Source organism: Anoplophora glabripennis, unplaced genomic scaffold, assembly GCF_000390285.2.
Source record: "Anoplophora glabripennis isolate ALB-LARVAE unplaced genomic scaffold, Agla_2.0 scaffold612, whole genome shotgun sequence".
In the NCBI taxonomy this organism is placed as follows: domain Eukaryota; kingdom Metazoa; phylum Arthropoda; class Insecta; order Coleoptera; family Cerambycidae; genus Anoplophora; species Anoplophora glabripennis.
The window spans coordinates 3922-31847 of record NW_019416893.1 but is presented as its reverse complement, the minus strand read 5'-3'; the positions used below and the strand labels follow the sequence as shown (position 1 = coordinate 31847).

Sequence of the window (27926 nt, the reverse complement as noted above, 5' to 3'; positions counted from 1 at the left end):
TCGTGACTTGCGTAGACTGCGCGTAACAGCCCGAGTTTATTTGTTTCCCGTGTGTCGTTTCAATTCGTATTATGTTAGGTTAGGTTTGCGGTTTGTCAGTTTGCTTGGTTTCGTTGTTATTCATCTTTACTTTGACGCTATTTTATGTGATAATTTGTAGTGTGTGCAGTTGTGGTTATTGTAAGGTGCATATAAAATAATGAATATTGATGCAAAATGTTTAAAACGATATGTGTAAAGAGATTTCCAATTTTGCGTCACATCTACCTAAATATAGTTATACCCACTACCTATTACAGACAAGAGGACAAGGGACAAGAACTAAGAAAATGGAACAACAACTATACGTTTCGATATAATTTGAAGAGCAACTACTTAGTCAGTGAGAACTATTTGAAATATGGATGAATCAAGTGAAATAGACGTCATTTATTTTATATTTTGTACAAATGTTTATATTTGTTTATGTGTATAGGCATGCTTAAATAAAAGAGTTTAGGTATACCTACAGATATTTACTTTGTCAAGATATCATTTTGTATCCTTATTTCTGCTGTATAATTTATTATTATTAAAAGGATATATGTAATATTGACCATGCGTAGAAGAAATTATAACTTTATATTATTTTTCAGTAATGTTATTTGTTTTTCATGTACCTACCATTTTAAGATTCATAATCATAACTAACTTTTTCTAATTATCAGTTCGTCATTGTTACCATATTCATGAAGGTCTCAACATTAGAAAATTTCCATTTCAGAAGCGTATTTGAACAATATAAAATGTGTAGCTTTTTTTTAATGCTTCTGATATTGTTTTGTGATATTTTTATTTGTACGATGAATGGCAAAATTCATAATCCATATTAGAAACTTTTTTCAGTGGCTTCTCAAAAAGAAAGAAATTCTTAGTAAAAGTTGCCGCATCCCCAAACTAGAAGAGCATATTTATTTTTTTTAATATACAATGTAACTTTTTTTAGTTCGAATTAAGTCATTCACAATACAAATAAAAATATCACAAAGGAGTATTAGAGATATTTAAAAAAATACTCACACTATTTATACTATTTCAAAAACGCTTTTGAAATGAAAATGATCTAAAGTTGAGAGCATTATGAGAACAATATGGTAATAAAATTATTATGTTACTCAAACATTTCTGAAAATATACTGAAACGTAAAACAAAAATATCGAGGGCATAAATGGAACATAAAAAGAATGTTACTGAAACCAATTTTTTGAAACGTTTCATTGGAAACGTATTTTGGGGAGGACATATTGGGCTTCTAGAACGTTACCAGAAGGTTGCATGGATTTTTTATGAAACGTTTCAAGAAAAATGGAAACGTTTCTGAAACATGTCAGAAACTGAAAAATGTTTAGTGGGTTACCTTTGGCGGAACATTTGGATGTTAGGATTGAGGAAACAATAAAATTGCATGACCTTCATATGACCTTGGGTGATCAACTGACCCCACATATAATACATCATCTGAACGTAGAATTTCCCACTCACACAAAAATAATGTTGACGTTGAAATGACCTTGAAAATGACCTTTAAGGTGATAGACAACGTCACCATAACATCTCCCCCTACGAGTCCCGTAACTTTTGTCTGAAACATTCTTTGCTAAACTTTACCTGGGTAGAGATATCGGGATGGAGGGATTAAAATGGCCTACCCTGTATATATAATTATTGATCAATAATAATTATATACGATCTCACTTAAAATTTAAAAGGAACAACAATTATAAGGCTATTATTTATTGTATTAATATTTGAACTTTGAACGCATCTCAAAATGACCTAATTATACAGTGTATTCCAGAAATGTGCGTAAAAAGTTTAAGGGAAGATAGAACATGTCTTATCAAAAAAAAATGTTATTTTAAAAATTTATACTGTGGTAAACTGCCTAGGAGTAACTTACTGCGAGTGACTGGGACTCTTCGAAGGTCACTTGAACTTGAACACTGAACTCAAAAATGAATTAAACTGAATTTTGGAATTGCAACTGAACAGCAACTCTGTTAAAGAATGTACGGAACTGGACTGAACTGAGTTCAGGAACTGAACTGACGAGAACGCAGCAATACTTTTTGCAGGAAAAATGATCTGGGGTGGTACGGGGTCGAGAGGAATCATCGATACCTTTAGGCCTGGGCGCCTTTCTTCGTTCGATCGGTTCGTGAGGTCTCCTCTTGTCCTGGCTAAGTCCCACCGGTTGGGACCGTTTCTTCTGGCGCTCTTCTTCATCGGCTTGTCTATGTAAACCCCCCGGAGGTGTCGTGTGTTGGTCTTAGGCAACCTGCTGCCGCCGTTCGTGACCTGGTTGGTGGGTTAGGGTGAGGTCGTGCAGCTGTGAAGTTTAGGACACCCAGTGCTAAGGTGACCCTTAGGCTGGCATCTGCCTGCTTCTACGGAAGAACTCCACAACTTGACCGACAGGCTAGCCAAAGTCGAGCATCTTTACAAAAAATTCATTAGTTGAATTGAATGTAACGTGCTACGGTCGTAGTTCTGTGAACGAAGCATTAGCCAGCACTAGCTCTATCTCCCTCGTACACGTCTGTGCGATTGGCAAAATCACATTGGGCCCGTCCAGAAGTTTAATTTATAAGGTCTATGGTGTTGCCCATGGCTGTGCAACTAGCATTGCCAGATTCGCATTGCCAGGGAGGGGATGGAGCTTGTCCAGACACACGAAGAACGGGGTGAGGAAAAGGAAGTAACTTTAAGTTTGTTACGTTTGCTACAAGTTTTTTCACTATGTAAAATCTAGTGACTTTTACTAACTATTCCACATTGAAATTCACGACTCACGTTTGTTTAGCATGACATGACGTTTTTCTTGATTATATTATGTATTTGTAGTAAGTATGAGAAAAATATTGGAAGTTTGGCAAAAAGGTAAGTAAATATTAAATTGAGCAAGTTTTCCTATTAAATATAGAGAAATGTGTTATGTTTGTTTACACACAAAAGAAAAATATGTATTATTTATTTATGATGTCTAAACATTCATATTGTTAAAAGATCCGTCAACTTTCCATTTTGTTTGTGTGTTTAGAAAACAGGTTTAATAGAAAATATAAAGTTTGTGAATAGAATTGTTTGTTTGTATGCAACATTAATAACCTGCTCGCTATTATTCCATAGCTAGAAATTGGCCTCAATGATTGGGATCCAGGGTGATTATCCTCTTTATAACATTAATAACCACATTAAAATTGCTAATAAATACTCTTTTATAAATTTTGCAGTTTCTTTTTTAAGTTTATTTAAATGAGTAAAATACGATATTACCATTATAAATCGTTATATCGTATATATTTTTAAATATTAAAAAGAAGCAGTATTAGGGTCGTATGACACTATGCTAAAATTATAACTAATTTCAGTAATTAGTATCATACAGAAACTGCTACATTTTTGTTGCAATTTGTCTATATGACGCTATGCCAGATTAAAAAATTCTTAATTAATTACTGAAATTAGTTCTAATTTTAGTATAGTGTCATATACGACCCTTAGAATGTATTATCAAAAGCCCGCGCAAATTGGCATCTGTTTTACCTGCGGTAGATTATAAAGTAATCATCATTATCGTCTCGGCTATCTTTAGTTCAATTTTTTTGGGCGGTCAGACTAGATATGTGGTCAGACACAGTAAGGGAGCCAGTTGTTGTTCTTTAATGTCAGTGGTGTTTCGATTTTGGTATTATTATGAAAACCACAGGGTTGCCGTTTTGCCAGTAATTACTGGCATTTGCCAGGAATAAAGAGTCCTGCCAGTAAATTTGCCAGGATTGACTTAACGTCAGAAATTTGCCAGGGGAGCAACATTTTCAGGGATGTCGATTTGCAAATAACCCCCAACATTTGCATTATTGCATTTGTTATTAAAAGATAAGCATCACAGAGCACAGAGATTACTTTAATCAGTTTTAAGAATTTCGATTCACGATATCACCGCTAGATGACGATGTATCATGCTTCTTTACTATTATATTTTGTCACACTTGGCACTCGGCAGCGATCCTTGTTTAATGTTTAATATTACAGGTTACAGAGTGATAGTTATTTATACACTGACGGGATACGACGGTTAAGACAAAGGTAATAATCACCAAAATAATAGATTAAACTATTAAATTGCCAGGAATTGCAAGTAATAATATAATTAATTTTTGCCAGGAAATGTCAGGAATGCAATCAAGTTTCGTCAGTAATTTCGTGTCGACCTAGTGGCAACCCTGGAAAACCATGCCAGTGCTGCCACAGAGTACAGAGTTAGCGTATTATATGTTTTGTGGTTAGCGTTGTTGTTTGATTTTTCATTACTAAATAAATAAATATTAATTTGATATCAACATTAATTAGTAAATTTAAGCGCTTACAACAGTATAAAGAGAAGAACAACAAATAATTTGAAGAAACTCTAATAACGGCTGTTAGAATTTTTGAAAAGGGGATACTATTTAACACAATATAATGTCAACGATAACCTCTCCATCAGTAGAATTAAGTTCATACAGAGACCAGCATTTTAAGGTATTTATATATTTATATTTAATAATAGTATTTGTAACAATATCTTTATTTAGGGTACAAGAGCGGAACAGGATAAATTACTTAGGTTATCTTGTACACTCTATGTTGGAAATTTGTCATTTTATACTACAGAAGAACAAATATATGAATTATTTTCTAAGTGTGGTGATATTAGAAGAATTATAATGGGTCTAGATAAGTACAAGAAGACACCATGCGGTTTTTGTTTTGTAGAGTACTACACCAGACCAGATGCAGAAAATTGTTTGCGGTAAGTAAAGTAGGTCAAGTTCGTTAAACTCACTTTTATTTTTGAGATTGGAAATGGTAATTGCAACAGTTTTAAAAAATGTCGGTGAATAATTTAATATTTATTACTGCATTGTTTAGGCAATCGTCTGTCTGAATGAACATTTTGATATAAAAACAGCATGATAGTTCAAGTCAATTTCTTGTATTCATAAATACAAAAGATGATGCAAAATATTTATAAATTTAGTGTTATCGATAAGGGGTGAACGAATAAGACAGTACTTAATATTTATAATTATTCTTTACTGAATATAAATATTTACATTTAAAACAATTTTATTTATAATTTACTAAATAATGTAACTTACGTAACTGTGAGTTATGGAACAATGATATCATAATGTGAAGTGTATCTAATGGAGGGTGTTGTTAAGCTATCTATTCACTGGATTTCTAATTAAGTTAGATGATAGTCAAATATATGCCCTATAAACAAGTTGCTTTACGTTTTACCAACTTCTGACAATATTATCATTTTTCATATACTTAGCCATCATTTTGCCTTCTGGCAATTGATATCCAGATATTTTAAGCAATAACTGATATGAAAATAAAACCACCAGAACTGCACCTTGTCATTAAAATTTGAACAATTTTTTTACAACTTTATAGATTTCTGGCAGCACTTATTCCAAGACCTAGACTTCTGGTAATAATTTTATGCGATTTCTACAGTTAGAAACTATAACTACACAAAATTTCAGAGTTGGAAGATTTTATTTTGATTAAAAATAAACTCATTTGACTGTTCCTCCACGCTTCCTTCCCTTAGACTGACTTCTGGCTGCAGCGCAATGCACTTGTCATCTAGTAAGGAGGGTTTTTATATCAAAATTTTCACTGCACCTTATCATTTTTAATTTTCATAGCCAACTCTTAGACCATCTTAGTTGATTGAAATTTTTCAGGAGACTATTGCCCTGTGGCGCCACGTGAACATTGATTGAATGTGTTCTGCTTAGAGATTTGTTGAATTGAATTCCGAGATATTAAGTGCCCGGTGAGTCTCTAAATGGCGCTGCAGGTGAAAAATTTTAAAATCTTCACGGTCACTTGTTTTCCTGGCACTTCTGAATTTCAAGGAACAATCCATTTATACAAAATATAGATTTTTACAAGAACGATTTTTGAAATTAATACCTTTTTGAAATATCTATTTATGAATTACCTACTGACGGTATAAATAAATTGGAATAAACTAAATATATTTTATTAAATTATCGAATATTGTTTATAAACAAAATTCAACGAATTATAATTTTCCTCGCCGTGTTATGATTTTTTCTTTATCTTTTTTTTATATATATGTATATTATATTATATTTCGGGAGTTATACGTGCAAATCCGAAATCCGGGACCATATAGCTAATTCCCGGTACAATCACAGAAAATCCTGGTCATGCCCATGTGGCTAGAAGTTGACTATGAGTCCACGAAACACATCTGGGTTGTCCGAATTTTCTGTCTCGTCATGTCCGCGAAGTGCTAATTCGAAAGCTCCGCAAAATTTTATGCAATCTATGATTTTAGATAATACATAACGATTTTTCGTTACCTGTTCATTGTGTTTCCGTATATTATCCCAATATGCAGAATCTAACTGACTTCTTATGTTTATTTTACCTAATGACTTAAATTACTTAAATCTTTCACACTGTATATTCATGCTTTATCCCCACCTAAAAGTAAGCATGGAAAACAAAACAGTGTATTTTTTAAATCACACCCGCACATCCACTCTGCTTTTGTTTATACATTATTGTTAAATTGTTTTTTATAACTTTTACTTCGGCTTGTTCCACTAATTTCAATATTTAATTGTGGTGTTGGCCCACCTAATTCCTTTATTTTTAGTTTATCCTCATAAGGCAGAGTTTTTTTTAAACGAAACGCTATTCATTTTAATTACTATGATATCCGTAGACGCCTAAACGAAAATATTCACACGTGCCGCTCGCAGAAATAAACCACCACATACCACGTACGAAATATTACTGCATTTACTGCAGCAGTGGCTGTCGTTGTTGCAGCCACAAAAGCCCATATAAAAGTGTATTGGGTCACGTGCCTGGTTAGCCAATAAAAAACAAAGGAAGCATCTAATCGTTCGCTGTGCACACATTTTGTATATGAGGTTGCATATATTAAGGAGCGTAGCTCGCGTCGTAATAAATAATATAAGCTCCTAGATTTATTTTAGCGCGAGTACATTTGGATTCTTTAAATATTTTGTTGATATTTAATATGATTAAATACATAAAATTTTATGTGTTCTGCAGCTCCGCAGCTCTTATGGTAAAACCGACAGTGCTATTGCCTTTCTATAGAGCCTTTACAGAGATGCAATAGAAAAATCGAATCTTTGTTTTGTTCAAAGGGGTTTAAAAAGAAAGTCTATCAACAACATACATTCAAATAACTGTATAGTGGTGTTCTTTTCAAGAAATAGTAGATATAATTTCAACTATCTGATAAATATTTGATTTTACAAAGTAAATAGGGAAGCTGTAGAAAATTTGATTCTGTTTGTTATGTTATGTATTTTTTTTTCTAGGATCAAAACATTACTTTTTATGCAACATCTAAGATAAGAAAATATCATTAGGCCAAATTGAACCTTTTACTGTTCAGTGGCCTATAGCTAATTTTTTAGTTTCTAAGGAAAGACTAAATGAACATTAGCTTTTTGAGAATTTTTCCAGTACATAATACTGTAATCAGTAGTTAAGATATCTAAAATATCAATATAATAATAATTTTAGGTATATAAATGGTACTAGACTGGATGACAGAATTGTAAGAACGGATTGGGATGCTGGATTTATAGAAGGAAGACAGTATGGCCGAGGAAAAACCGGAGGGCAGGTAATTTTTCTGCTCAATAATAATATATTTTTCTAAATATAAATATTACATTATGAGGCTTTATTAATGAATATTGCAGGTGCGAGATGAATACAGAACGGACTTTGACTCTGGTAGAGGAGGATATGGAAAAATTATACAACAAAAAATTGGTGGCATTGAGACACCAAGTTTTTTAAGATAGATATAATTTCCTGTTTAAGTTTAGGTAAATATTAGTTGTGTATATATATTTTTTTTTATATAAAAACTGTCATTTTTACTTTTGAACTGTAATTAGAAAATAATTGTGAAATAATAAAATATCAAAAATTTTCTCGTAATTAGTTAATTATACGATCAGATTCAGTTTGAGAATAGAAGGAAACATTTTAAACTTATATCTTATCTAAATCTTATATAACAAGTTAATAACATGTTTGTGATAGTTATGAGAGTTCTCTTTGGAAACAATCCTATGAATGAGTCGAGCAAATCAACTCGGATAGGAGACTACTCCTAAAGGAGGCAAGAAATCAATATAGTTAGTTATTCTTTTTCAGTAATTACTATATAATGTTAAATAGAGATATATGAGTGAAAGGAAAAAAGAGAAAAATAAATTCTGTACATAGAGATTCGAAGATAAAAGAGCATTACAGAGATAAAAAGTATAACTAAAAACCACTGTAGCCTTGGATTTACTGCAGCATTTGGTTGTCGTTTTATAACAAAATTGATTTTTTCGACTCATAATATAGAGTTCCAAAGATTTTGGGCCTTCAGGGAGTAGGAGGTTTCCGATACACATCAAGAATTGCAAAGTTACAGGGTTGATTTTGTCTTATGTCTAATGTATTGAATTAGTCAGTTCTCTATACCGTGCTTACACCGTACAACGCTACATAGGGAATTAGCTTCGTTCGAGTTCGTAAATTCGGAAGGGTGGGGAGCGCTGGGTGCTGCAACCTGACTGATGTGATATGTGATCACGTGCGCCACAGCGATGCACGCAGAGATCGACATCCCCACCGCTGAAGCCACACGAGTTTGACCGACGCACCTCCTATGTAGTGTTTTCCCGTGAAAGCACGGTATACACAAACATTGTGAGATAGAAATTTACATTCATGACCTATTAATTAAGCACGTCATTCATTTATCTTTTATGTAAGTGAATGTATCTTGCTGTCTCTGGGCTGTTCTTAGTTTGGATTTAAATTGAATCAGCCATGTGCAAAATTTTAGCTGATTTTTAAGTTTCAGGGATGATTTTCTGGTGGTCGTCTGAAGCTGATGTTACAGTCTTTAAATACATAAATTATGTATTGAGCCTCATGAATATGATGCTTCATCTTGTTTTGTTCAATTTTTAAATTAGGATTTTTTTTGGCATTTTAAAAAGTATTGGAAAGTGATGATGTACAATAATGTATGTATATAGTTGGCGAAGAGATTTGTGCGAGTATTGGTGTGAAGTTTTGAGCATACTCTTATTTGGTAAACTCATTGACGAAGAAGAAATAATTATCATATGTTTATATTGCTATTAACATACTGTATGGAATAATAATAGAAGAAAATAAAAAGTAAAGATGGCGAAACAGTAATAAGTGGTGCCCATGTAGTAATTATATACATAATAAATATGTGAGATTTAGAAACTCAAAATAATGCCTTAAATGCATCATTAATTGTCAAAACTCGACACATATTTAGACAGATTAAAAATGAAAACTGAAAGAGAAACGGAAAATCTAGAGAGAGAAGTGTCGCCTGAATAAAAAAAAAATAAAACGCCTATTTTTTATTATTTTCAAATAATTTGACGCAAAGTAGTAGAACTTTACTTGATTAAAAAACTTGTTTCTACTATTTCACGTCTGTTAACTGCAATACATACTACAGTGGGTGTCCAAATTATTAAGGACAGTACTGTTTCTTATATTTTCTAGTTGTGACTGAATTTTTTTGAACAAACAGTTGGTTCTATGGCTTGTAGCTATTTTTTATTCAAAAGAGTGTATTATTAAGATCATAAAAAACGAGTTACGTGGGAGAAACTATTAATTTTTTTCATCGGGGAAATGAAGTTTTGTCGACCAAAATTTGAAACGCTGATATGTTGGAAAATATTGAGATAATCACAAAAAAATCTTTATTAACACTATTTTAATTAGTTTTTCTCATTCGAATGCAGTCAGCAACAGTCATATTCTAGAGTTATTGGGCCCCTTGCAGCCGCATCTTTGTCATTACCTCCATCGGAGGTGATTTTTGGGTCGACAACGACCAATCAAGTTTTCTTCTGCCAATCACCTTCGGACTGTCATTTGAGAAATTACATTCCTTCATTGTTTATTATAGTAATTCTATACGAAATATCAATAACGTTTTGATAATTTGTAACAGGAAAAACTCACGAAAAACGATCCAGAAATATTTTTTAGCATCTCAATGTAACAAAAATGTTTAACAAATTACCGCCATATGAAGAGTAACCCCACTTATTTGATAAATGATGCAGAATATCAGGTTGCCACTCAACAAAAATATTAATAACAGTACCAGCTGCAATATAAAATAAAACAACCTTGTGAAGACTTTCTTTTTTCAAAAAAAGTAATTGAACTAGAAACTTCATGAATATGAGTAATGTCCCTAATAATTTGGCCACCCACTGTACAATCGAATTTCCTTACTCTAAAGGTGTGCTGTACTTTTACATTCAAAACGTGTTTATTAGCACTTGAAACAAATATTTAGAGTTGTTTCAAAATCTTATGAGCTTTGACCTTGATATGCGCAGAAACATGAGATTTTGAAACTACTCTACTCTCAATGAAGAGATACTAAAGTGAAGAAAACTAATAATGTTTTGGACGAAACTTGATGGAATAATGACATGAGTGTATAAGAATGTTGACAAAATGAAAATGTTTTAAATGTTTTTGATGTCAAAAGTGGTATCAGATTATCGAGAAGACTGATTGTTGTACATGCTGTCACTACTGGATTTTGTTGTAAAAGCTCATTTTGTATTTAGCAATAGATGACTATCATGGTTAAATGAACAAAACGATGGCCTGAATATCTTCCTAATGTTCCTTTTACTAATGTGTCATAATATTGCTCCATATCATTCTATACAAATTAAAAGAAGGCCAACAAAAAAATCCCCAAAAAAAGCAAAAATGGTAATCAAAGCACAACATGGTGGACACAAAATGGATGTTTGTTGCCTTCTTCCTTGTATATGCGAGTTAAAACCAGATAGAACTTGCTTGGGCCGATGTGAAACGTTAGGTGAGAGACATAAATATCATTGGAGAAATGGGCATGCAATAGTCAATAAAATTATTAAGCTATTGTTTCCATTTCTAATCAAAAAATTCCAAAATTATGTCAGGCACGTGATGTAAAATCAGTACTGGGAGAAAGATCGGGGATTGATGGAAAATCCAGTCGATGAAATAATAATCGATTTGGGAGAAACTTCAGATACATATGATGACTTTCATTTACTGTAATTTTTTGATGATGATCAAGATTTAGATGAAATTCTATCTTTCGATGTCAATTTTTAAGAAGGCTTGTCTAGCTATTGAGAATAATATTCCCATAGAAAATACTTATTTTAGGGATAAAGATTTACTTTTTTACTTGTTTTCAATTTACCAAGCTTTTATTACTTTGTTTTTACTTTTTGATAATACATTTTATTATTATTATCTTTATTTTACAAACTTTGTTCTGCATTCACCGTAACAACAAATCATTTACTCGTCATAGTAAAATTCATGCTTACAACACAACGCATGCTGATAGATTAATACCGCAGTTTTCAAGAATCAATATGTCAAAGATGAATAAACCGCAAGTAGACACCTATAATACCTTTGATAATTACTATGCAACTAAAAATGTTACGCAAATGAATTGCAGGGCATTTAACTTACTGGCCAAAAAATTATTAAATGATTAAATGAGAATTGCTTTTATAGCGTGAACGAATTCATGACATATGCGAGTTCTAACTCCTAACAATGATTGCGCAGCATTATCCATCATTTTATTTTATTTTATTCATTCTATTTTGTTCAACTAACTACTGTTTTAACTACTAACAAGCTATGTTATCATATATCTAATTTTATTAATTCCTGTATAGTGACCCATGTACTATAATTGTATCAATGGTCAATAAATGAGTCTGAGTATGAGTATTATTTATTACTTTTGTTATCGTATTTTATATAAAGCGATGATCAAATTTAATTTTTGGAATTTATTTCCCTCTTGCCTGAAAATAGTGTGCCTATGAATCTACCGTGACTCATCTATCTTCCTGCACCAGTTTTATTTCATTGATACCAGATACAATAACAGCAAAATAACAAATTTTTGGCAGCAAGAAATTTTCAGGACTGATTCCTCTAATCAAAACGCACAAAATTAATTGTTTTTCGTAAAATGATCCTTAAGGCCTCTGTCTTTCAAATACGGAAGTGAAATACAGATTTTAACTAGTTACTTAAAAGCCATTGAAGATATAAGTTACAAATTTAGTAGAGTGTAGTTGTTTTATAGTAATTATGTACATTCATGTAAAATTTGAACAAAAACAGAATAGTGACATTACGATGAGGATGGCTCTGATTGTGAGAAATCTCTACTGTCAATAAAAAAAGTTATTCATGCAAAGGATAACTTTCTTTTATATAATTGGATGGAGTATTTCCAATAAAAATGTGTGTGTCGAGTCCAAAAATCATGACAAAGTTAGAAGTTTTTTTAGCAGTGTTGTTAGCATAGGTCAAATTAATAAATTAATGTTGCAGAAATATGCAGTTATTTGAATGAAATGTACATAGTAGAATGTTTTTAACTTTCCATAACAACATCTTAAATTGTTGAAAAATTGGATAAACAATTAACTTTTAACTATGTGACTCATCTGACAGTGATTCTTCTTAATTTTGAAACTTTTCGGAACTATGTAAAACATAAGGTATTGTTATAAATAAAACAAACAGTTTGACTACTTTAGTAGTTTTATTAGCACAACCAAAATTCTACCAAAAAGGTGTACTTTCCATCAGTTATATTATAAGTGTAATGTATGTATATTTTTTAGCTTTAATCTAGGTGACCAATTTTTCTCTTATGAAAAAGCAGGATGATCAAAAACTTTATTCCATATAAAATATTTTTTTTGATGACCAGTATCAATTAGTGTTATAATAGATTTTAAATCATTTCTTAACAAAATTTTCTAAGTACCTACACAATAAAAAGATATGCCACTTAATAAATTAAAAACAAAAAATCAAGTTAATCTTTAAAATATTGAGGGGAATGTTAGGGAAAAAAATCCTAAAATAGGGCATTGTTTATTTATTTTTGGGTGATGAAACCAATTAATGTTGTAAGCATGATTATTGAGAAAACGAACATTTGTAATTACTAACATGTCTAATTGAGCAAGACTTGTAAAATGTGTATATTATATATTATGGAAAAACTTTATCAAAAAAATATTTAGTATAGCAACATATGTAACCACTGATTTTTAAAATATAAAATTTTATCTTGAACCAACTTGAAAGTTGAATTCGGTAATTTATAAATATTTATTTATGTTATTTATTTACAATTTTTAGTATTGCGTTGTAAAGACTGGAAAATACCCCTTGTTGTATACAATAAAGTGTATATGGGGCGTTCCACGCCAAATCGGACGGTTCGAAAAATTTAAATTTTCGATTTCCTTAATTTTTTTATATTTTTTAGTACCCCTCAAAAAAGCCTTTCTGGTAAATTTTCAGATTTTTTTGATTACTTGTTCAAACGGTATAAAATTTTCAAAAAAACGCTCTTTTTTTGGTTTTTTGATCATAACTTTCTTAATAATGGTCCAAATTAAAGCTTTTTTTTATAAAAATATTTGTTTTTAGATGGCCTTTACAGATAAAAATACAAAAGAAATATTCAAAGTGTTTTTGATTAAGATTTTTAAGTTTAAAATTTTAAATCGTGTTTTTGAAAGTGAGTGTATCTTTCGATTTTTGTGAAAATTTTCTATTTCAAACTACTATTCTTTTAACAACTTTTAGGACCGGTCCGGTCGTGGGCCCTCCATAATTACTTTTTTTTTTTTGATTTTTGAAATTTAAAACAAAATTTTTCTCTATAAATCATTATAAGTACCGATTTTTGTATACCCTTTTTTACTTATTTTAAATTAATATTAATACTTTTTAATTATTAATAGGTGTTTAAAATCAATAAGTAAACGTAGTCTATTTATAAACAATGATAACAAACGTTTTTATTTATTTTCGTGTTCTTTTAAAAATTGTTGCAAAATTATTTTATAATTTTTTTTTTGTTGCAAAGTATTTTTTTTTATTTAAATAATAGTATCTTTATGAATTTCTATTCTATTTAAAAAGAGTCGCACATCTTATGATTATTATTGATGTCAAATTTTCACCTGAGAAACACTATTTAGATGCAAAAGAAAAATTAAATTTGCGATACAATATAGGGACCCAAAAATTTCATTCAATCATTCTAAGGAGCAATGGAAATATATTAGGTAAGGAGTATTCTAGTTTACAAAATAATATTTTGTTCCTTGGAATGATTGAATGAAATTTTGGGTTTGTTTGGGTTTGGCTGTATTGTAACGCAAATCTAATATTTTTTGCATCTAAATAGTGTTTCTCAGCTGAAAATTTGACAGCAATATTCATAAGATGTGCGACTCTTTTTAAATTGGATAGAAATTCATAAAGATACTATTATTTAAATAAAAAAAATACTTTGCAACAAAAAATAGCATTGATAAAATAATTTTTAAAAGAACACGAAAATAAATAAACACGTTTGTTATAATTGTTTATAAATAGACAACGTTTAATTATTGATTTTAAACACCTATTAATAATTAAAAAGTATTCAAATTAATTTAAAATAAGTAAAAAGAAAGTAGACAGTGACAAAAATCAGTACTTATGATTTATAGATATATTTTTTTTAATTTTCAAAAATCAAAAAAAAATAGTAATTATGGAGGGCCCATGACCGGACCGGTCCTAAAAGTTGTTAAAAGAATAGTAGTTTGAAATAAAATATTTTCACAAAAATCGAAAGATACACTCACTTTCAAAAATACGATTTAAAATTTCAAACTCAAAAATCTTAATCAAAAACACTTTGAATATTTTTTTTGTATTTTTATCTGTAAAGGCCATCTAAAAACAAAGATTTTTATAAAAAAAAGCTTTAATTTGGACCATTATTAAGAAAGTTATGACCAAAAAACCAAAAAAGAGCGCTTTTTTTGAAAATTTTATAACTTTTGAACAAGTAATCAAAAAAATCTGAAAATTTACCAGAAAGGATTTTTTGAGGGGTACTAAAAAATATAAAAAAATTAAGGAAATCGAAAATTTAAATTTTTCGAACCGTCCGATTTGGCGTGGAATGCCCCATATATATATATATATTACATAACATATGTGCATGTATACTTTTTGTGAAATCTTGCAGTTTAAACAAATCTAATGAACCAAAGGACGGGTGAAGCAGGACGGTGTGCAGTGGTTTGTGCGCAACATACTTTGGTGATTATATATACATAAAGCCTCAATCCCTAATTATTATTACAACATCAGTTAGCTAGTCTTAAACTACAATAAATTAAGAAGCTGTAAAAAGACATCCATTAGTTATTATAAAACTTCTAATAAAGTTAACATACCTTCCAATAAACAATGTTTAAAAATTAGATACATATTAATGTGTCATTGACAATTTATCACTCAAATTTTTGACATTTCGATAATGTTCTTTAAGCTTTATAACATTACATTTATCTAGGTGCTTAAAAGGAATCACATCAGACATTTCAGAGGTGGTACCTAACTATTTAACATAAAATTGAACTAATTCATCCTAAAACTCTACTGAAAAAATAAGGGTAAAATGATCGTCTTTGTGGTCGCGTTAATTGCCTTTGTCGATTTGGCCTTGGCTGTTCTTCAGGTTGTGTTTCTAACGGGTCCTCAGATACATCTGTAAACTCAGAATTGGTGGTAGTAACAGTAAATTCAATTCCACCTGCTAAAGATTTTGGCAAAAACTGCTTTTTGGTAACTGGTAAAGTAATATGTGGTATTTCTTTAACTTTTTCAGGTAATGAATTGTCTACCATTTCACTTTCATTATTTTTTGTAAGATTCATATTTAAAACATCAATTCTTGGATCAATTTCTGCAGTGTACTTGGGAAGTTCATTGTTTTGGCCTTCTGATATTTCTATTTCTTCTGTGATATGTTTAGTTGTGTTTGGTTCAATTTGTCCTTTCGAATTTTCGATGTGTCTTCTTGAAGTTGTAATGAACAAAGTTTCAGTAATGTTATTTTTACTCTTTCCCTGCAATTTTATTTCAATGTGTTCACTTACTGGATTGGATAAGTCATTACTTATTGATAAATCGATCAGTTTTGATCCCAATTTTTTCCCAGTATCTATTTCACTATAATCCTCTGGAATCGGGGGCAATTCTTTTCGAAAAGTCCTGTTCAATTTCAAAGAAGGATCTCTTACAATTGGATACAATTCTACTTCTTTATTAATAATATTTGTGCTTTGATTTTCCTCTATAGGTTTTGGAGATATTGTTGATAAAACCTTGTACATCTTTTTCGAATCTGAAAGTTTGTAAATATCCTTCTTTCGAGATTTTATGTCTTTGATGTGCAATTTGTTATCTATATATTCTTTTATGGAAGTAACTGTTGAAGAAGGGGGCTCTGTTGACTGTATTTTAGATTTTTTAGATTCCGTTTCTTGGGTTGAGGGAAATTCCTGAGATGTTTTCAAGTCTGCGTCTGTGGTGGTATCGTTTAATTCAATAATGTCGAACATGGTACCTAAAAATAAGAGATCAATTTATTAAGTTACGTACATAATTAAATGTGTGAATTCACGATAATATGGCAGTAAATAATAATATAAAACTGTAAGTCCTTTAATGGGGTGTTTGCAAATTTTGTTTTAGTATAAACCACACTAAAAAGATGTTTTCTTCTATACAGGGTGTGTTGCAAGGAAGTGCACAAACTTGGAGATCATTCCTAAAGTAAAAATGAGCAAAAAAGTTTATGGACGCCTTGATCTGGAAATGTATTATTTCCGAGATATAGGCCTTCTTGAAATAGAAAAACTATTTTTTAGTTTTACAAAATTTGAAACAGTTGTGCCGCAACTGCATGGTGTCATACCGTAGGTACTTATTTCTACATCAAGTATACAGGGTGATTCAGGTTTAATCTGGATAACTTCAGGAATAGGTAGGACAGGGTAAAATCATGTTTACTCATGATATAAAATTATTTCCTAAATCGCATCGTTTTGGAGGGTGCTGAAATAGATTTTTTTCCCCGCTTTTACCTCATAACTTTTGAACCACTCATCCGGTTGAGGTGAAATTCGGAACACAAACACTCTTTATGATATTACATAAGCTTCTTATGTTTGAACCACGTACCCTTCTCAGAAGTGTATTTTGTGTGCTACCTCCCTCCTACATTGTTTCAAAACTTCAAAAAATTAATTTCAATAATACAGCTGTACACTACTTTTGTCTCATTAATTTTGAAACTTCTTCGTCTTGGTTTTCTTTTCGATATTTGGCTTTGTTTCTGAGATATTCAATGAAATTCGTGACAGTGTAGCGTCGCAGCCGCGCGCCGCGTAAATTTCATTTAACGTTATAGCAACCTATAAAAAACAAAACTCGCAATGATTTGTATAAACTGACGTTTGTGAAAATCATCGTTATAAGTATTATTTCAAAAATATTTTTATTGTTAAAAATAGGGGAAAAAAATTTATTTCAACGCCCTCTATCTCCGAAACGATGCGATTTGGGAAATAAGTTTATATCATGAATGAACATTATTTTAACCTGTTCTATCGATTCCTGGAGTTATCCAGATTAAACCTGAATCACCCTCTAGCAGAGGCGGACTGGCTAGATGAACAGGCCCGGGAAACATTCATCAAGCGGCCCGTTTTTTGAAAGATTCAGAATTTATTTTATTTTAAATAGGCTCTTCATGAATGATTTATTTGAAATATTTGAAAAAAGGTATCCATAGATAATTTGATATTGTTTTAAAAATAATTAATCTCACAATTTGTTTGTAGACAAAAATTAAAATCTTAAATTAAAATAATTTAGATTTTTTTAAAATGGATAAGTAGTAGTTGGAAGGTATAAGAAGTTAAAGCATTATTCTTTTTAACAAATAAATAATCATTAAAATATATATTTTTTATCAATCGAAAATATTGTGTTGTAGAGCCAAGTATAATCTATTAATTCCAATTTAATATAAAAAGAGATTTTTTAAAAGTGTACTTTTTAAAACTAATTCATTAATTATATCATCTAATGACAAACTATTTAAAATGTCTACATTTAATGCCATTAACATAAAAGTTTTTTCCGAGTCAGCGAACTTCACAAACGATTTTTTAAAAACTTTAAAGTGCTAAACGATCTCTCACAAGCTACTTGTGTAAATGATAGAGATAATACGTATTTATATGCTACTGATGCAAAGAGAAATACGTTTGTCAATAGATTGTATCTATTTAAAATCCTGTAACAACATATGATGCAGTTTTTACATGGGTCATGTTTCTTTTTATTTTTTCCTTTATATTTCTGCTGAGTTTCATCAGTTTCATCTTCTGTGATTTTAGTCCAGACGGTATCTGTTTCAAAAAGCCATATTTGGGTGAATCGTATATCCACGGAGATTTTGGCTTTTTGGCTTTCAAATATCACTAGAAATGAAAATTTTTCTGTGCGCATAAAAAAAACGTGGGCTTAGCTTTTGGCGGCACAATATGTTAAAAAAATTCGAAAAATGTCATATTTTTCTTCCTATTTAATTATGTATCTTTTCAAGAGTTGATTTTAGTTTTTTCCACTGGTGTGCTAAACTTGTTAATTCATCTCTTAGTTTTTGAGGAGTTATTTCTGGTTCATATATGACCCATTTCTCACACAGCTTGTTAAAACCTGGAGCTTTTAAGCCTCGGATCACATCGACATTTCTTATTTTACTGCCCTAGGTGGGTAATATATATACATTTTTTTTTTTATTTCTTTCCAAATTTTTTGCTCAACATTTTTTCCAATTTTTGTTTTTCAATTTTTTTTTCATATTTTCATTTTTTTTTAATTTTTATTTCAAAAATATATTTCATCCTTCTCCAGCGCGGACCGGCCCAAAATGACCGCGGCCCATCGGGAAACCTCCCGAGTTCCCGCATAGCCAATCCGCCTCTGCCCTCAAGGTATACAAAACCATGTAAGTAATTTTGAATTAAATTTACCAGTGTCATATACATGGGATGAAAGGGGGGGTGGGTAGTCAGCCTCTTCCTTAAAACAGAATTTCTACGACCGTAACTTTTTAAAAATAAGTATATTTTGTGAAAATAACATATTTTCGAAAAAAACTCATAATTATTTTGTTACAGTTGGTATAGACAAGTTTTCAAAAAATAAACATTAACAGGTTTATACAAGGAAATATACAGTCTATCCCGAATGTAGGTAATAAATTAAATAAAACTTAAGGAATTTCTTTTTCACAAAATCGCCGACACGTCGAAAGATTTTAATTAAATGCCAAGTTTTGATATGGTTTTCGTGTCTTTTTTGGCATTATTGAAGAAGTTGTGATATCAGTTCCAATTTTTTTAAATGCCAACCCCAACTTTTCTTTTCAGATTCTGAAAGAGAATAATTTTATAAGTATAAAAAACTAAAAAATGATTGGGTTACATATGAAATGTATTGAGAACGAACGAACGAAATAAATACATAACTTTAAATTAAATGTTCAAAATGTGCTCCATTCTTTGCTTGACAATAACATCCAAGGCGATCGATAAACTGTTTTTGCACATTTTGAATTTTTTTTCATAAATTCGATTTTTTGTGTAATGTTTGTTTGTTTTTTAATTCTTATCCTATCATTGGTAGCCTTTATACCATTAAACTGTTGATAGTAGTTTTTACAAATGGAAAAGTTAACTGAACAAGAAAAAATTGAAATACTCTGCGTGGCTGGGTTTGGTGACAGAACGGGCACTCAAGCAAAAGCAGCTCAGTTATTTAATGAAATCTATCCTAATCGTCCTCCCAATTCTCAAACGGTAGTCAGTAGAATTGAAGCAAAATTTAGAGAATTTGGTTCTACTTTCCGTGGAAGAAAATCCACATATTTTCTTGTCATACATTGTCGAAATCTGCTGTTCATCAAATACTTCAAAGGCACAAATATCCATACAAAGTTATTCCAGTACAAGAGTTATATGAAGACGATTTCGATAGACGAAACGAATTTTGTGAACACATGAAAAATTTGTTGAATCGAAATATTAGATAATTAATTTAGTATAGAACATTATTTTTTCCGTTGAAGCTACATTTTCTCTACATGGTATTTTTAATAGACAAAATTGTTGGTACTGGGCAATAGAGAACCCGCACTGGATGATGGAGGCTCATAGTCGTCCATATTTTTTTTGAACAGTCTTTAACTGGACAAAGATATCTTGAATTTCTTCAATTGATTCCCGCATTGGTGATTTTCCCAATCCATTGGAACCAGACTCTCCTGTGTGTAAATTTTTAAATGAAACGTTTCCCAGTCGATAGATAGGAAGGAGATGACTTATCAAATAGCCTGCACGGTCGCCAGACCTAACCCCATTAGATTATTTTTTGTGGGGTTACTTAAAATCAAAAGTGTATGCTGACAGACCAGAAAATTTAAAAACGTTCAAAGAGAAGATCTGAAGTACCTACGTGCTATAACCCCTAAAATGGTTGAAAATGAGCAAATACAGTTTATCGATCGCCTTGAATATTGTCAAGTAGAGAAAGGAGCACATTTTGAACATTTAATTTAAAATATGTTAATTGTTTGAATTTAAAGTTATTTATTTATCGTTCTCAATAAATTTGTTATGTAACTCTATATAGCGTTTTATGCTCAAAAAATTGTCCTCCTTCAGAATCTGAAAATCTGGGGTTGCCGTTTAAAAAAAATTATCACTGACGAGTGACGTCACTACTTCTTCAATAATGTAAAAAAAGACGTATGTCGGCGATTTTGTGAAAAATAAATTCCTTAAGTTTTATTGAATTTATACATTACATTCGGGACACATTGTATATACCCGTATATATTTAAAGATAGTTTAACATTGTGGTATAAAAAAATAAAAATGAAGGTTAGGTTTCAGATGAAATTAGAAAAATAATTTTCAAATAAGAAAATAGGTAGAATTCGTAGCAATTGCTAGCAGGAATTTTAATTGCATTTCTGATAATTTACTCTATTTTTTTATTTTCTACTAAAATAAATAAGACAAAAATAACGCATGGAAAAGGAATATAGCATCTGCTTTTAATCCGATTTTTGTTATGCTGGCAAAATTAGTGGTAAGACCATTAACTGCTTGCAAATGCCCGTCATTACTGAAAAAATCGGCATTTTTTCAGTAATGACGGGCATGAAACCATGCGGTTTCTACGGAAAAATAGAAAGAAACTGTGACGATGATTATAACGCAATCAAATGCAATGTTTATGTATATTCGAACATTTTATAAAATTTTACGTAAATGTAGATATTGTTTCAAAATAGATATTTATAAAAAGTCATAGGCGCCGAAATTACGCTTCAACAGAGGGGTTGACCCCCCATACTTACGACACTGACAATTGAAATGAATTGAATTTATTAGCTTTGTTTCTGCGGCAAATTTCTGATAGTCTGCAAACTTTTAATTACGGATGCGCGCTTGTGGACCACTTCATAACGATTGTGGATTTTGCGCTGCAAGTAAGGTTGGTTAGTTTGGCAGTTCTACATCGAAATTTAAAACAAAGATAACAAACTTAACAACAGAGAGGAAACGAATCTATCAACAGGTATAAAATTTGCATAGCACTTCGCCAGGAATCCTACGCAAATTTATTCAAAATTAATTTAAAAACAGACTATAGAACAAAAGTAAGTATGCGTCTCAGATTGGCAGTTCACATATAAATCTCCAACCAGTATGAACGTTAGCAAACAATTTGATAACAGTTTGAAAATCCCGCAAACATCAAATTCCCAGTCAGAGTTTGCTAATTTGTTGAACGGCAATTTTTTGTGCATGGTCGGGAAAGTTGAAACCGTTGGAGATGGAGACTGGTGTAGAACAAAACGAGCATTTTAATTTTTATCCGGAGAATGTCCCCTTAAAATTTGCGTACCTACTTCTTTTGCAGATCAACCTGTGTAAAATGTTAAGTTACTATTCACTGTTACAATAAAACATTAGAATCATCGTTAAGTAAAAATATATCAATTTACATTCTCTTTTACAAATATTTTTACCTTAATTTCTTTTACAAAAAGATTGGGTTTAAGTGGCATTGAGGATTTGTTTCTCATACAAAGAAAAACTTTTTAAATAAAGTTTTAATTATATACCACTTTACATTTAGCCTTCAGAGAGTTTTAATTCCAATGGAATAATTTAATAGAATTATTTTCAATCACATTGATTATTACGAAATAAAGGAGGGAAGAATATTGAAAATCTTATTGGTATTTAGAGATATTTAAAAAAAAGAGGGCTATAAAAATTTAGATTTTTAATGGTAGGTATATTTATTATATTTGGCCATTTTATGAACTATTGTGGGACTTGATGAGTCCTCTACATATTATGAATATAATATACAGGGTGTCCCGGTACTTAATACAAAAAAGTCGAGTACAAATAGATGAGGTCAAAATAATATCAGTTCTTCATATATATTTTTTTTTCATACGGGCTTTCGTTAAAACTTTACCTCCTCAAAGGTGAAAATTAAATAGTTATTTTTATTTACAGTCTTTAAACTATTAGTTTCAGTATGATCAAATTTGGTGATCGATAACACATTTACAGTTTGTTTATGATGTAAGTGAAAAAGTTCATTATGCCCAGAAGGCCAGGGACATAGCAACCCAGAATTTTTGCATAGATGACGATCGCAATCGGCCTGCATCAAAAATAAGTTCCCTGAAGAATTTGCCAACGATAATACCCTCTTGGTTCAAAATTAATAGTTTAGGAAATATTTGTGATTTTATGTCACAGTGCACATCGACCGGCGACTCCACCATATTTTGTTTTTAATTTTTAATTGGACATAATTACTACGTTAGAACCGTACCTACATATTTTTAAAATAAGAGGTTAGAAAATCTTACGGTCTGCTAATGTAATTTTCATTACCAAAATTTGGCAAACACACTTTACACATAACACAAAATAGAAAAAAAAAACAAGAATAAGTTTAAGTATTCAACTCCAAAAATCGATGTCCATTCAGACGTTTATCAAAAACTTATAGACCTATTAAATTATCACCCACTATTAATGTATGGCTAGAAATAGTGAATTTAATAGCTCCATACGTTTTGAGGAACATCTGAATGGACATCGATATTTGGAGTTTTTGCAAAATAATTTGCAGCCACTATTAGATGATGTTTCATTAGACACTCGAAGAAACGATTAGTTCATGTCCTCCCCATTTCGATATTGATGTTCGAAATTATTTATTCATTGCGTTTAATCGATTGGGAGAGGAGGTTCATGTTCACCACGTTCTCTAAATTTTAACCCGATCGACTTTTTCCTGTAGGGATATCTGAAAAGTTTAGTGTACTCAACCCCAGTACAGACAAGGGATGAATTGCTACAAAGAATTAATTTCCATTGTGATAATATTAGACATACCCCAGAAATGCTTTTTCCTGTACAAAAAAATAACATTCTAGACTTAGGAATTGTGTAGAGGTGGAAGGTATCTATCTTGAAAATGTATTTTGATAGTTTTCTTTCTTTTAAATTATTTTTTTAACTTACTATAACTTATTCTTGTTACTTTTTTCTATTTTGTGTTATGTGTAAAGCGTGTTTCTCAAATTTTGTTAGTGAAAATTACATTAGCAGAAAGTAAGATTTTCTAGTCTCTTATTTTAAAAAATCAAGAAGGCATTATCGTTGGCAAATTTTTCAGGAAACTTATTTTTGACGCAGGCCGATTGAGATCGTCATCTATGCAAAAATTCTAGGTTGCTAACCATTGGACATAGTTCGTCCCTGGCGTTCTGGGCATAATGAAGTTTCACTTACAACATCAAAAACAAGCATCATGCTGAATATGATAGTTTAGAGATTGTAAATACAAATAACTTTTTAATTTTCACCTTTGAGGGGCCGTAACTTGTGAACGAAGGCCCGTATGACAAAAATGTATATGAAGAACTGATATTATTTTGCCCTCATCTATCTGTACTCGACTTTTTTGTATCAAGTACCGGGAGACCCTCTCTCTACTGAGGAAGTTCAAACCCATATGGACCCATATTACTCAGAATATTAATGAACGGGGGAGGGCTGTGTTCTAAATACAGTCTCTTTTTTCTTCGGGCTCACCCTGTAGAGTTATTAGCTTGAAGTTGAGAGTTAAAACTCGATTTTAGTAACTTCTTCGGTTTTCATTAAATTTTAAAAATTGTTGGGTAAAGCTGCTTTATTTCAAGTTATTTCTATTGAGGTATTCAATTTTCCTATAGCTAATAGGTATATGAGCCCGGGATCAAGGTCAAAGTACCCTTGGCAACAAGAATAACCGAAATTAAAATTAGGGCGAGCCTAAGGGTTCTGATACTTCTGACAGCAGGTCCGTCTCCACATAACCTAACCCGAGAACAACAAGGAAAGGCAATGTAAGTCTGTATGTAGGCCACAGCATAATAACCCGAAAAACTATGGTGCTTTACAGGATTATCCAGATGGCGTATGTTTGCTGTATGAATTATTCCCTTAATTTAAAGAATACGTGATAAAATATTGCATTACACTTTTTTGAAATATTTAAAAAATATGTTAAATTTGTAATACTAATACTTTAGAAATGACTATAAATTACCGGTAAACTGCTTTTTATAAAAATACATGTTACCAAATTGCAAAAACAACTGGAACAATCCTAATTGGTTAAGTAATAAATAACATAAACTATCCCATTTACTTTTAAATCATTAGAGTGAAATTTAAAGTTTAACACTCCGTATTTTTTAAACGAAGTGAATTTTAAAAAATAACGTTGCAACTCTGAGATATAAAGTTGGGCATGCCCTCTATATAAAACGTTTAGTTTCTTTTTTGGCACACCCAGTGTTTTTGATTATTATGCTAGGTCAAGGTTGGGTAAAATTGTTACCATAGGAATCTAGAAATTAGAAAGGATAGATTCTAAGAGGATATACCTACCGTTCTCTATTATACTGAATAACTGTCCCTGATTAATTGCACTTGAATATTCTGCACCGGTGTCATCTACATCATGTTCGGTGAATTTAGTTTCCGCAGATGACGTGAGAGTGACTGAGATCATTTCAGCTTGCTCTTCCTGGTGAGTATTAACGTCTTGTGTAGTTAAATTTTCTGGTATTTGGTTAAGCCCTATGGATTTGTCAGGAATTTTAGCTACGCTAGAATCTAATGTCGAATCGCTCTCGAGACTGTTTGTAGTAACCTCCGTGTCATAATTTGTTGCTGGAGTCGTAAAACTTTCCGTCGCTGTAACTTTTTTTTGATAAATCTGTTTTATAGTTGACAAACCGGTGGTGCTTTTAGTAGAAATTGGACTGAGAGTGTCTTCGGTTTCTCGCCTGTGCCTTGTTGGCATGCCATAATCAATATCAACGGTGTTAGAGGTCCAAATCCAGGTTTTTGTTGTTTTTCCGTTGAAAGAATTTTCATCGGAAGACATCTCGTATACCGTGCTGGATGCCAAAGGAGGCTTTGTCGATTTTTCATCAAAGTCCTCATGCGATATTGCACAAGTTAGCTGTTTTAAAATTTCTTCTCTGTCCTGTAAAAGGAAAACTTTGTATGAGACCTTTTACCGACAAAGTTATAATCAAATAGCTTTTGCTTAAAGGTTCGTAAAAAATTGGTTATGCTTTAAAGATAAAAACACATATATACAAAGCGGCCTAAAATAATTTAATCAATCATTTTAGTTCTTACGTTATTTTTTAAAGGTAGTAGGCTGGTCAAATTAATTTTAAAAATCCCCTAAAAGCAATCATATAGACAGTGTCAATATTTCTTGTATGGTAACACATTGACCCACCGAGAAAATATATTTTTCGACGCCCTATGACAAAATTAAAAACAGGCCGTAAAACAATATGACATCTAAAAAGAGGCACTAAATTAAAGGCTAATGCATTATTAAAATTATAATATATTAAAACCTGCATTTTTGTAAACTCGTTCATAAAAATGTTACTTTTTGTCTAGGAGTAGGAGTACCATTTTTTTGGAAATCATTTACGGTACCATTTAATTAAGGAATTGAAAACATGTACATACTCTGTAAAAAAAATTCACACAAATTTCACTCAATTTCACTTAATAATGTATCAATTTCTGTCCACAATCGATTGAGTGAAATATTCACTCTATTAGTATGAGTACAACTTAGTGAAGCTATTGCATCACAAATGAGTGAGTTTTAGTTAAATCCGAGTTACTGCTAACTATCAATTGAGACTTTTGACTCTATTCTGAGTATATAAAACCAATTTAGAGTGAACTTTTTCTCTGATATAATTTAAATTTATTATTGAGTCATTTTTACTCAGACTTGGCTTTTAATTAACTAAATATTGAGTACAAAAATAGATCACTCATAAATGATTAATTAGGATATACAGTGTTCAAATTATAGAAGCAATACGTAAGTGGTGCCATCTCCACGGCGCCATTCAAATTACTCGAATTTAATATACATTTAAATTCGCTCAGTAATGAGGGCATTTACTCTGATTTAGGTACAAGTGCACCAAATATGTGAAGAATTTATTTAAGGAGTTCCTATATTTGAGTGAAAGTACTCAGTTTTAGTTTAAATATAATCACAAATGAGTAAAATGATTAAAATGCCCAATATTGGGTGAAAATATACTCAATAATTTCACTCAATGGATTTACTCCGAATCTTTATTGCTTTCGCTCATACCGATTTTTTACAGTGTATGTATAGCATATCTAACTGATTATCATTTTATGGAAAATTACGGGCAATTTAAAAAAAGGTACAATTTGCTTCAATCTCGGATTGATTGCAGCAATTGCGGGCAGGTAAAAATAAATAATTGTGGGAAATATTCAGTTCATATTTCTTATAAGCGTCATATGCAACCAACTTATAATAAATATTAAACAAAGTCTAAGAGCAACAAAATGTTACTGATAACTTTTCATAAACTTCTTCAGCAGTCTTTTACGCCATTACATATTCTATTGACGTCTAGCAATCATCTAGAAGAGAAGAGAGAGTAGGGCCAGTTTGCAATTTTTTTTTAGACCTTAGACTGCGGTCATTTCATCAAATAACCTATAGTAGGATCGTATTCGATGCAAAGTAAAACAAAAAATTGTCTGTCTTTTGTCAAAGGAAAATCGTATCATTTTTAAGACCCGTAACATGAACTATTTCAAATTTAAAATGAAATTGAATGTAAAGTCTGGTAGTAGCTGTAGTCGCCCAGGTGCATCGAGTGTACGAAGCTCGCTTATACGTCAAATACTATACATGGCGAACTTGGTCGTAAATCAGAGACCGCCTCGAAAAAACAAGTAAACAACAGTGGCGTGTACAGAGATAAAATGTAGTACATATGTGGAATTTAAAAAAACAAATTGGACTTATAATATATTATATTTAAAATAAATAGTTTATAAGAATAAAGAAATTTTTGTATGAACAGGGGTGCCAGATGTGAACTCATCATCTCTTCATAGTGCATAAAGACATTAATCAATTTCTAAACCCCTTCAAACCGTACTGCACTGGATCCCTTGACAGGCAATGATTTATTACTTTGCATCGCATATGATCCTACTACAGTTGGCAAATTCGATCTCATCACAACCAAAGTGTTATTTTCACAGTGTCTCTCTTTACAACACATTGAAGATATATGGCATAATTCGAAAACTTGCCTCCCACATTTTTTCTAAACCCTTTCGTAGTA

The 27926-nt window shown here is 31.2% G+C and overlaps 2 protein-coding genes across 2 annotated transcripts; one reads left to right on the top strand and one right to left on the bottom strand.

Moving 5' to 3' along the window:
• The first annotated feature begins 4275 nt into the window (after nt 1-4275).
• On the top strand, nt 4276-8036 carry LOC108912568 (nuclear cap-binding protein subunit 2). Its single transcript, XM_018717825.2, has 4 exons — nt 4276-4564; nt 4618-4835; nt 7640-7742; nt 7822-8036. Exons 1-4 carry the CDS (start codon nt 4505-4507, stop codon nt 7924-7926), a joined length of 486 nt encoding a protein of 161 aa, XP_018573341.1. The 5' UTR covers nt 4276-4504; the 3' UTR covers nt 7927-8036.
• A 7200-nt stretch (nt 8037-15236) lies between these two features.
• Nucleotides 15237-25753, bottom strand: LOC108912566 (the record flags this gene model as incomplete). Its single annotated transcript, XM_018717823.1, has 2 exons — nt 15237-16664; nt 25150-25753. Coding segments are annotated over 2 exons (1590 nt in total), but the record flags the coding sequence as incomplete, so codon positions are not given.
• Nucleotides 25754-27926: the final 2173 nt, after the last annotated feature.